The sequence below is a fragment of the Tachyglossus aculeatus genome, chromosome 26 (genome assembly GCF_015852505.1).
Source record: "Tachyglossus aculeatus isolate mTacAcu1 chromosome 26, mTacAcu1.pri, whole genome shotgun sequence".
Lineage (NCBI taxonomy): Eukaryota > Metazoa > Chordata > Mammalia > Monotremata > Tachyglossidae > Tachyglossus > Tachyglossus aculeatus.
Genome location: NC_052091.1, coordinates 2,561,677 through 2,573,730, shown reverse-complemented (window position 1 = coordinate 2,573,730; position 12,054 = coordinate 2,561,677). Strand labels below are relative to the sequence as shown.

The 12,054-nt window shown below is 48.8% G+C and overlaps 1 protein-coding gene across 1 annotated transcript in view; it reads right to left on the bottom strand.

Annotated features, from left to right (window-relative positions):
• Positions 1 to 4,814, bottom strand: part of HNRNPUL1 (heterogeneous nuclear ribonucleoprotein U like 1) — a 38,260-nt gene extending 33,446 nt beyond the window's left edge. The window contains 1 exon segment of the mRNA XM_038767255.1: positions 4,547 to 4,814. Coding sequence (XP_038623183.1) covers positions 4,547 to 4,772 — 226 coding nt within the window. The 5' untranslated portion in view covers positions 4,773 to 4,814.
• Positions 4,815 to 12,054: the final 7,240 nt, after the last annotated feature.

The window sequence follows — 12,054 nt, the reverse complement described above, 5'->3', positions numbered from 1 at the left end:
TTACTGTGCGCAGAGCACTGTATTAAGCGCTTGGGAAGTACAAATTGGCAACATATGGAGATATTCAATCAATCAATCGTATTTATTGAGCGCTTACTGTGTGCAGAGCACTGGACTAAGCGCTTGGGAAGTCCAAGTTGGCAACATATAGAGACAGTCCCTACCCAACAATGGGCTCACAGTCTAGAAGGGGGAGACAGAGAACAAAACCAAACATATTAACAAAATAAAATAAATAGAATAGATAGGTACAAGTAAAATAAATAGAGTAATAAATATGTACAAACATATATACGTATATACAGGTGCTATGGGGAAGGAAGTAAGACAGGGGGGATGGAGGAGGAGAGGAAGGAAGGGGACAAGTTAAATAAATAGAGTAATAAATATACACAAACATATACATATATACAGGTGCTGTGGGGAAGGGAAGGAGGTAAGACGGGGGGATGGAAGGGGAGAGGAAGGAAGGGGACAAGTAAAATAAATAAATAAACAGAGTAATAAATATGCACAAACATATATACATATATACAGGTGCTGTGGGGAAGGGAAGGTGGTAAGATGGGGGATGGAAGGGGAGAGGAAGGAAGGGGACAAGTAAAATAAATAAACAGAGTAATAAATATATACATATATACAGGTGCTGTGGGGAAGGGAAGGAGGTAAGATGGAGGGGATGGAGGGGGAGAGGAAGGGGACAAGTAAAATAATAAATAGAGTAATAAATATGCACAAACATATATACATATATACAGGTGCTGTGGGGAAGGGAAGGAGGTAAGATGGGGGGATGGAGGGGGAGAGGAAGGAAGGGGCTCAGTCTGGGAAGGCCTCCTGGAGGAGGTGAGCTCTCAATAGGGCCTTGTACTTCCCAAGTGCTTAGTCCAGTGCTCTGCACAGAGTAAGCGATCCATAAATACGATTGAATGAATGAATCCAGAGGAAGGTCCCCGGCCCACCCGGGCATCATCTGATGTCAACCCCCTGAAGGATGACTTCCGGTCCGGGGGGGGGGGGGGGGGGCGGGGGGGGGAGGGGGAGGAGGAGGAGGAGGAGGAGGAGGACTGTTCCAATCAATCGTATTTATTGAGCGCTTACTGTGTGCAAAGCACTGTACTAAGCGCTTGGGAAGTCCAAGTTGGCAACATATAGAGACAGTCCCTACCCAACAGTGGGCTCACAGTCTAAAAGTGGGAGACAGAGAACAAAACCAAGCATACTAACAAAATAAAATAGAATAGATATGTACAAGTAAAATAGAGTAATAAATATGTACAAACATATATACAATCAATCCATCGTATTTATTGAGCGCTTACTGTGTGCAGAGCACTGTACTAAGCGCTTGGGAAGTCCAAGATGGCAACACAGAGAGAGGTCCCTCCCCAACAGTGGGCTCACAGTCTAAAAGGGGGAGACAGAGAACAAAACCAAACATACTAACAAAACAAAATAAATAGAATAGATAGGTAAAAGTAAAATAAATAGGGTAATCAATCATATTTATTGAGCGCTTACTATGTGCAAAGCACTGTACTAAGCGCTTGGGAAGTCCAAGTTGGCAACATCTACAGACGGTCCCTACCCAACCGTGGGCTCACAGTCTAAAAGGGGGAGACAGAGAACAAAACCAAACATACTATGACAGTAAAATAAATAGAATAGATATGTACAAGTAAAATAAATAAATAGAGCAATAAATATGTACAAACATATATACAGGTGCTGTGGGGAAGGGAAGGAGGTAAGATGGGGGGATGGAGAGGGGGACGAGGGGGAGAGGGGAGTGCTCCAGCCGGGAAGAGCTGTGGTGTCCGGTTGGGGAGGGTCCTTACAGTGGTCGTCGAGGGGTGGGTAGGGGTCAATCAATCAATCAATCGTATTTATTGAGCGCTTACTGTGTGCAGAGCACTGTACTAAGCGCTTGGGAAGTACAAGCTGGCAACATATAGAGATAGTCCCTACCCAACAGTGGGCTCACAGTCTAAAACGGGGAGACAGAGAACAAAACCAAACATACTAACAAAATAAAATAAATAGAATAGATAGGTATAAGTAAAATAAATAGGGTAATCAATCAATCAATCATATTTATTGAGCGCTTACTATGTACAGAGCACTGTACTAAGCGCTTGGGAAGTCCAAGTTGGCAACATCTACAGACGGTCCCTACCCAACCGTGGGCTCACAGTCTAAAAGGGGGAGACAGAGAACAAAACCAAACATACTAACAAAGTAAAATAAATAGAATAGATATGTACAAGTAAAATAAATAGAATAATAAATATGTACAAACATACATACAGGTGCTGTGGGGAAGGGAAGGAGGTAAGATGGGGGGATGGAGAGGGGGACGAGGAGGAGAGGGGAGTGCTCCAGCCGGGAAGAGCTGTGGTGTCCGGTTGGGGATAGTCCTTACAGTGGTCGTCGAGGGGCGGGTAGGGGTCAATCAATCAATCAATCGTATTTATTGAACGCTTACTGTGTGCAGAGCACTGTACTAAGCGCTTGGGAAGTCCAAGTTGGCAACCTATAGAGACGGTCCCTACCCAACAGTGGGCTCACAGTCTAAAAGGGGGAGACAGAGAACAAAACCAAACATACTAACAAAGTAAAATAAATAGAATAGATATGTACAAGTAAAATAAATAGAATAATAAATATGTACAAACATACATACAGGTGCTGTGGGGAAGGGAAGGAGGTAAGATGGGGGGATGGAGAGGGGGACGAGGGGGAGAGGGGAGTGCTCCAGCCGGGAAGAGCTGTGGTGTCCGGTTGGGGGGGAGGGTCCTTACAGTGGTCGTCGAGGGGCGGGTAGGGGTCAATCAATCAATCAATCGCATTTATTGAGCACTTACTGTGTGCAAGGCACTGTACTAAGCGCTTGGGGAGTCCAAGTTGGCAACATATAGAGGCGGTCCTTACCCAACAGTGGGCTCACAGTCTAGAAGGGGGAGACGGAGAACAAAACCAAACATACTAACAAAATAAAATAAGTAGAATAGATATGCACACGTAAAATAGAGTAATAAATATGTACAAACATATATACAATCAATTAATCGTATTTATTGAGCGCTTACTGTGTGCAGAGCACTGGACTAAGCGCTTGGGAAGTCCAAGTTGGCAACATCTAGAGACGGTCCCTACCCAACAGCGGGCTCACAGTCTAGAAGGGGGAGACGGAGAACAAAACCAAACATGCTAACAAAGTAAAATAAATAGAATAGATAAAGAGTAATAAATCTGTACAAACACATATCCATATATACAGGTGCTGTGGGGAAGGGAAGGAGGTAAGATGGGGGGATGGAGAGGGGGACGAGGGGGAGAGGGGAGTGCTCCAGCCGGGAAGAGCTGTGGTGTCCGGTTGGGGGGGGGGGGTCCTTACAGTGGTCGTCGAGGGGCGGGTAGGGGTCAATCAATCAATCAGTCGTATTTATTGAACGCTTACTGTGTGCAGAGCACTGTACTAAGCGCTTGGGAAGTACAAGTTGGCAACATATAGAGACAGTCCCTACCCAACAGTGGGTTCACAGTCTAAAAAGGGGAGACAGAGAACAAAACCAAACATACTAACAAAATAAAATAAATAGAATAGATATGTACAAGCAAAATAAATAAATAAATAGAGTAATAAATATGTACAAACATATATACAGGTGCTGTGGGGAAGGGAAGGAGGTAAGATGGGGGGATGGAGAGGGGGACGAGGGGGAGAGGGGAGTGCTCCAGCCGGGAAGAGCTGTGGTGTCCGGTTGGGGGGGAGGGTCCTTACAGTGGTCGTCGAGGGGCGGGTAGGGGTCAATCAATCAATCAATCGTATTTATTGAGCGCTTACTGTGTGCTAGGCACTGTACTAAGCGCTTGGGAAGTCCAAGTTGGCAACATATAGAGACAGTCCCTACCCAACAGCGGGCTCACAGTCTAAAAGGGGGAGACAGAGAACAAAACCAAACATACTAACAAAATAAAATAAATAGAATAGATATGTACAAGTAAAATAAATAAATAGAGTAATAAATATGTACAAACATATATACAGGTGCTGTGGGGAAGGGAAGGAGGTAAGATGGGGGGATGGAGAGGGGGACGACGGGGAGAGGGGAGTGCTCCAGCCGGGAAGAGCTGTGGTGTCCGGTTGGGGAGGGTCCTTACAGTGGTCGTCGAGGGGCGGGTAGGGGTCAATCAATCAATCGTATTTATTGAGCACTTACTGTGTGCTAGGCACTGTACTAAGCGCTTGGGAAGTCCAAGTTGGCAACATATAGAGACAGTCCCTACCCAACAGCGGGCTCACAGTCTAAAAGGGGGAGACAGAGAACAAAACCAAACATACTAACAAAGTAAAATAAATAGAATAGATATGTACAGGTAAAATAAACAAATAGAATAATAAGTATGTACAAACATATATCCAGGTGCTGTGGGGAAGGGGAGGAGGTAAGATGGGGGGATGGAGAGGGGGACGAGGGGGAGAGGGGAGTGCTCCAGCCGGGAAGAGGTGTGGTGTCCGGTTTGGGGGGGGGGGGGTCCTTACAGTGGTCGTCGAGGGTCGGGTAGGGGTCCTGCTGCGGGGCCGGCCGGGCCCGGGCCCTGGGTTCGAGGTCCCGCGTCGGCTCGTGTCCGAGTCCGGTCCGGTCCCGCTCGGCCTCCACGGCGGCCTGCAGCCGCTCGGCCAGGTCCGCCTTCAGGCCCCGGATGTCCAGCCCGCGACGCTGCAGCTCCTCCCTCAGCTCGTTCACCTTCAGCCGCCTCACGTCCATGGCGGCCCCGGACCCGACCGGACCGGACCGGATGGGACCGGACGGGACCGGCCCGCCCTCCCTCCCCTCGAGCCCCGCCCCCCTAACTTCGCCTCAGAGCGGCCCCGACACGGCGGCAACAACCCTCCCGTGCCTTCCTGTCACGGAAACCCGGGAGCTCCAATGGCGGCGGCGGCTCAAAATGGCCGCCACGGCCTCCCCCTCAGCGGCCGCCATGGGCCCCGCGTCCTGATTGGCCCGCGCTCGGCCCCTCCCATTGGACGCCCGCTCGGCCGCGGCCAATGAGAGCGGGGCATCCGAGGCGGCCAATCAGGGCGGACCTCTCGGCTCGCCCCCTCGCGGGCGGCCACTCCTGAGACGCCCCTCCTGATTGGCTCCGGCCTCCCGGCCAATAGAAAGCTTACTCCCTAAAGGGGCGGACCAATCGGCGGCGGGGGGTGGAAACCCGCCCTTGCCCCGCCCCCGAGGCCTTCCCGGAAGGAAGCTGAGCGACGAGAAGCCGAGCCCCGCCCCCGCGGGGGTGCCTAGCAACGCCCCGGCCAATCGCCGGGGGCGTTTCAAACGCGCAGGCCGCCCCACTTCCGAGGGTTTCCGTAAGCGCTGCTCTGATTCGATGAGCCGCGTTTGGGCGGGCTCAACTCGCGGGCTGGGGGGGGAGTTTATTTGATGCTGGACGGGATTTGTTGGTTGGAGTCAGAGAGGGGATTCGAGTCCACCAGTAAGGGAGCCAGAAAGTTGAGAGGGATATTTATTTCTAGTCATGCAAATAAGCGCTTAGTACAGTGCTGGGCACACAGTAAGCGCTCAATAAATTTATTTATTTATTTTATTTTGTTAGTATGTTTGGTTTTGTCTCCCCCTTTTAGACTGTGAGCCCAGTGTTGGGTAGGGACTGTCTCTATATGTTGCCAATTTGGACTTCCCAAGCGCTTAGTCCAGTGCTCTGCACACAGGAAGCGCTCAATAAATACGATTGATGATGATGATGATGATGATAAATACGACTGACTGACTGAATGAATGAACAACAATAATGATGATGGTATTTGTTAAGCGCTTACTCTGTGCCCAGCACTGTTCTAAGCGCTGAGGTAAATACAATGATGATGATGGCATTTATCTCATCATCAAATACAAGGCGATCAGGTTGTCCCACGTGGGGCTCACAGTCTTCATCCCCATTTTACAGATGAGGTCACTGAGGCACAGAGAAGTTAAGTGACTTACCCAGGGTGATAATAATGGCATTTGTTAAGCGCTTACTATGTGCCGAGCACTGTTCTAAGCGCTGGGGTAGATACAAAGTGATCAGGTTGTCCCACGTGGGACTCACAGTCTTCATCCCCATTTTACAGATGAGGTCACTGAGGCACAGAGAAGTTAAGTGACTTACCCAGGGTGAGAATAATAGTGATAATAATGGCATTTGTTAAGCGCTTACTATGTGCCGAGCGCTGTTCTAAGCGCTGGGGGAGATACAAAGTGATCAGGTTGTCCCACGTGGGGCTCACAGTCTTCATCCCCATTTTACAGATGAGGTCACTGAGGCACAGAGAAGTGAAGTGACTTACCCGGGGTGAGAATAATAGTGATAATAATGGTATTTGTTAAGCGCTTACTATGTGCCGAGCGCTGTTCAAAGCGCTGGGGTAGATACAAGGCGATCAGGTTGTCCCACGTGGGGCTCACAGTCTTCATCCCCATTTTACAGATGAGGTCACTGAGGCACAGAGAAGTTAAGTGACTTACCCAGGGTGATGATAATAATGGCATTTGTTAAGTGCTTACTATGTGCTGAGCACTGTTCTAAGCACTGGGGTAGATGCAAAGTGATCAGGTTGTCCCACGTGGGACTCACAGTCTTCATCCCCATTTTATAGATGAGATAACTTAGGCACAGAGAAGTTAAGTGACTTACCCAGGGTGATAATAGTGCTCTGCACACAGTAAGCGCTCAATAAATACGATTGGTTGATTAATAATAATAGTGATAATAATGGCATTTGTTAAGCACTTACTATGTGCCGAGCACTGTTCTAAGTGCTGGGGTAGATGCAAGGCAATCAGGTTGTCCCACGTGGGGCTTACAGTCTTCATCCCCATTTTATAGATGAGGTCACTGAGGCACAGAGAAGTTAAGTGACTTACCCAGGGTGAGAATAATAGTGATAATAATGGCATTTGTTAAGCGCTTACTATGTGCCGAGCACTGTTCTGAGCACTGGGGGTAGACACAAAGTGATCAGGTTGTCCCACGTGGGGCTCACAGTCTTCACCCCCCTTTTACAGAGGAGGGAACTGGGGCACAGAGAAGTTAAGTGACTTACCCAAAGTCACACAGCAGACAAGCGGCGGAGGCGGGATTAGAACCCACGACCTCTGACTCCCAAGCCCTGGCTCTTTCCACTAAACCACGCTGCTTCTCAATGTGATACATTATGATATGTACTATGATATATCATCATCATCATCATCAATCGTATTTATTGAGCGCTTACTGTGTGCAGAGCACTGTACTAAGCGCTTGGGAAGTACAAATTGGCAACATATAGAGACAGTCCCTACCCAACAGTGGGCTCACAGTCTAAAAAGCCCGGGCTCTTTCCACTAAACCACGCTGCTTCTCTATGTGATACATTATGATATGTACTACGATATATCATCATCATCGTCATCATCAATCGTATTTATTGAGCGCCTACTGTGTGCAGAGCACTGTACTAAGCGCTTGGGAAGTACAAATTGGCAACATATAGAGACAGTCCCTACCCAACAGTGGGCTCACAGTCTAAAATGGGGAGACAAAACCAAACATACTAACAAAATTAAATAAATAGAATAGATATGTACAAGCAAAATAAATAAATAAATAAATAGCTTGTACTAAGCACTGAACTGTGGACGGAGCACTGTAGTAAGCACTTGGGAGAACACAATACGACAGAGTTGGCAGAGCCTATAGTCTAGGCGGGAGACAATATAAATAAATAAATTATAATAAAGAGTTTAAAGATATGTACATAACTGCTGTAAATAGTTTTTACATAACCTCTTATAGCATACATCATAAATAAGGATGGTATTTGTTAAGCGAAAAACTCCTCACCGTGTTTGGTTTGGTTTTGTTGTCTGTCTCCCCCCTCTAGCCTGTGAGCCCGTTGTTGGGTAGGGACCGTCTCTATATGTTGCCAACTTGCACTTCCCAAGCGCTTAGTACAGTGCTCTGCACACAGTAAGCGCTCAATAAATGCGATTGAATGAATGAATGAATAAATACAATTGAATGAATGAATTGGCTTTAAAGCAGTCCATCACTTGCCCCCTCCTACCTCACCTCCTTTCTCTCCTTCTACAACCCAGCCTGTACACATTGCTTCTCTGGTGCTGCTGACCTTCTCACTCTGCCCCCATAATAATAATAATAATAATAATAATAATAATAATAATAATAATGGCTTTTATTAAGCACTTACTATGTGCAAAGGACTGTTCTCAGCACTGGGGAGGTTACAAGGAGATCAGGTTGTCCCACAGTGGGCTCACAGTCTTCATTCCCATTTTATAGATGAGGGAACTGAGGCCCAGAGAAGTGAAGTCACTTGCCCAAAGTCACACAGCTGACAATGGGCCAAGCCAGGACTCAAACCCATGACCCCTGACTCCAAAGCCCGTGCTCTTTCCACTGAGCCACGCTCCTTCTCTATCTCCACCTCCGTCTCACCTGTCTCGCCTCAGACCCCTGGCCCATGTCCTGCCACTGGCCTGGAACCTCCTTCCTTCCTCAAATCAATCAATCAATCGTATTTATTGAGCGCTTACTGTGTGCAGAGCACTGTACTAAGCGCTTGGGAAGCGGCTTGCCCAAGATCACCCAGCAGGCAAATGGCAGAGACGGGATTAGAACTCAGGTCCTCTGGTCTGTTTCCACTGCTTCATACTTAGATCTGCCTTGTGGCTCAGCGGAAAGAGCCCAGGTTTGGGAGTCAGAGGTCATGGGTTCAAATCCCGGCTCCGCCACTTGTCAGCTGTGTGACTTTGGGCAAGTCACTTAACTTCTCTGTGCCTCAGTTCCCTCGTCTGTAAAATGGGGATTAAGACTGTGAGCCCCCTGTGGGACAACCTGATCACCTTGTAACCTCCCCAGCTCTTAGAACAGAGCTTTGCACATGGTAAGCGCTTAATAAATGTCATTATTATTATTATTATTATTACTGCATACTGATACCCATGACTTCTGACTCTCAAGCCTGTGCCCTTCCCACTAGGCCATCCTGAAGGGACCCCCAGGGTCAGAGCAGAGAAACTCTGGGGGTGGGGGGTTAGCGACCCCAAAGAGTAGGCAGCAGAGACCCTGGGGGTAATAATAATAATAATAATGGCATTTATGAAGTGCTTACTATGTGCAAAGCACTGTTCTAAACGCTGGGGAGGTTACAAGGTGATCAGGTTGTCCCACGGGGGGCTCACAGTCTTCGGACTTCGAGAAGAAGGGGACAGTGAACCTGGGGTCAGAGTATTGGGACCCTGGGGGTGGGGGGGTAGGGACCCCGAAGGGTAGAGGGGTAATAATAATAACATTAATAACAATAATTGTGGTCTTTGTTAAATAATAACGATGGCATTTATTAAGCGCTTACTATGTGCAAAGCCGTGTTCTAAGCGTTGGGGAGGTTACAAGGTGATAGGTTGTTCCATGGGGGCTCACAGTCCTAATCCCTATTTTACAGATGAGGGAACTGAGGCCCAGAGAAGTGAAGTGACTTGCCCAAAGTCACACAGCTGACAATTGGCAGAGCCGGGATTTGAACCCATGACCTCTGACTCCAAAGCCCAGGCTCCTTCCACTGAGCCACACTGCTTCTCTACACTTACTATGTGCCAGGCACTATACTAAGCACTGGGGTGGACACAGGCAAATCGGGTCGGACACAGTCCCTGTCCCACAGGGGGCTCACAGTCTCAATCCCCATTTTATAGATGAGGTAACTGAGGCACAGAGAAGTAAAGCGACTTGCCCAAGGTCACACAACAGATCAGTGAGGAAGCCGGGATTAGAACCACCGACCTTCAGACTCCCAAGCCGGTGCTCTATCCATCCTGCTTCTCAGGGTAGAGACCTGGGGGTAGGGGGTATTCATTCATTCATTCAATCAATCAATCAATCGTATTTATTGAGCGCTTACTGTGTGCAGAACACTGGACTAAGCGCTTGGGAAGTACAAGTTGGCAACATATAGAGACAGTCCCTACCCAACAGTGGGCTCACAGTCTAAAAGGGGGAGACAGAGAAGAAAACCAAACATTCGTATTTATTGAGCGCTTATTGTGTGCAGGGCGCTGTACTAAGCGCTTGGAAGTACAATTCGGCAACATATAGAGGCAATCCCTGTCTACATGTTTGGTTTCATTGTCTGTCTCCCCCTTCTACTTGAGCCCGTTGTTGGGTAGGGACCGTCTCTATATCCATTCACTCATTCAGTCTTATTTATTCATTCATTCATTCATTCAATCGTATTAATTGAGCGCTTACTGTGTGAAGAGCACTGTACTAAGCACTTGTGAAGTACAAGTTGGCAACGTATTTATTACTTTATTTATTTTACTTGTACATATCTATTCTATTTATTTTATTTTGTTAGTATGTTTGGTTTTGTTCTCTGTCTCCCCCTTTTAGACTGTGAGCCCGCTGTTGGGTAGGGACCGTCTCTATATGTTGCCAACTTGGACTTCCCAAGCGCTTAGTACAGTGCTCTGCACACAGTAAGCGCTCAATAAATACGATTGATGATGATGATGATATAGAGACGGTCCCTACCCAACAGTGGGCTCACAGTCTAGAAGGGGGAGACAGACATCAACATAGAACATATTAACAAAATAAAATAAATAGAATAAATATGTACAAATAAAATAAATAGAATAATAAATACGTACACACGTATATACATATGTACAGGTGCTGTGGGGAGGGGAAGGAGGTAAGGCGGGGGGATGGGGAGGGGGAGAGGAAGGAGGATGCTCAGTCTGGGAGGAGGGGGCTCAGTCTGTTGCCAACTCGTACTTCCCAAGCGCTTAGTACAGTGCTCTGCTCAATAAATACGATTTAATGAATGAATGAATGAATCCCTACCTAACGATGGGCTCCCAGTCTAGAAGGGGGAGACAGACAGACAGGTAGGGACCCCGAGGGGTAGGGAGTAGAGACCCTGGGGGGGCTGGGGCAGGGGACCCCCAGTCGGAGCAGAGGATCCTCCTCATCATCATCATCAATCGTATTTATTGAGCGCTTACTGTGTGCAGAGCACTGTACTAAGCGCTTGGGAAGTACAAGTTGGCAGCATATAGAGACAGTCCCTACCCAACAGTGGGCTCACAGTCTAAAAGATCCTCAGGAGTGGATCAAGGAATCTGGGGGAAGAAGGCAGGGAGTCCAAAGGAGAGGGGGCAGGGGGCTTGAGGGGGGGAAGGGAGGAACCCCCAAAGGTGGAGGTGAGGTAAGGGACCCCCCCCCCGAGGTCGTCGAGGTCAGAGGAGAAGCAGCGTGGCTCAGTGGAAAGAGCCCGGGCTTTGGAGTCCGAAGTCACAGGTTCAAATCCCGGCTCCGCCACTTATCAGCTGCGTGACTTTGGGCAAGTCACTTGACTTCTCTGAGCCTCACTCACCTCAGCTGTAAAATGGGGATGAAGACTGTGAGCCCCCCGTGGGCCAACCTGATCACCTCGTAACCTCCCTAGCGCTTAGAATAGTGCTTGGAACATAAATGCTATCATTATTATTATAGACCCCGAAGGCCGAGGATGCACTTTTGGCAGAGGGGTTGCCAGGTGAGGTCTTCCGCCCTGCTGGTCTCCCTGGAGACGGGGAAACCAGAGCGTCCGCAGGGAGGGCAGCGGCGGGGCCCGGGGGTCAATCGGACACCCACTGGTGCCAGTGAGGCCAAGGTATATAAAGGCCAAGGCGACCACCGGCCTGGACACTGGAGGAGGGACGGGTGGGCCCTGGAAGAAGCTGGGCTGCTCAGAAGAGGATGGGCAGGAGTGGGCAGCAGATGGAAGGACCCCCAGGGGATCAAGCAGACCTGTGGTCATTCACTTGCTGTGCCCTCAGGGCGGATGCCACCGTGCCCCTGGCTGAGAGCTGGCACCCTTCCCGAAAGAGCGGATATAACACGAGCTGGGCAGCTGGCAGGGCCTGCTCCGGCTGGAGGGAGCGGACGGCCAGTGCAGTGGACCGAGCTGTGGTCTCGGGCCAGGTGCCCCTGGCAGAGTGGCATCATTACTGA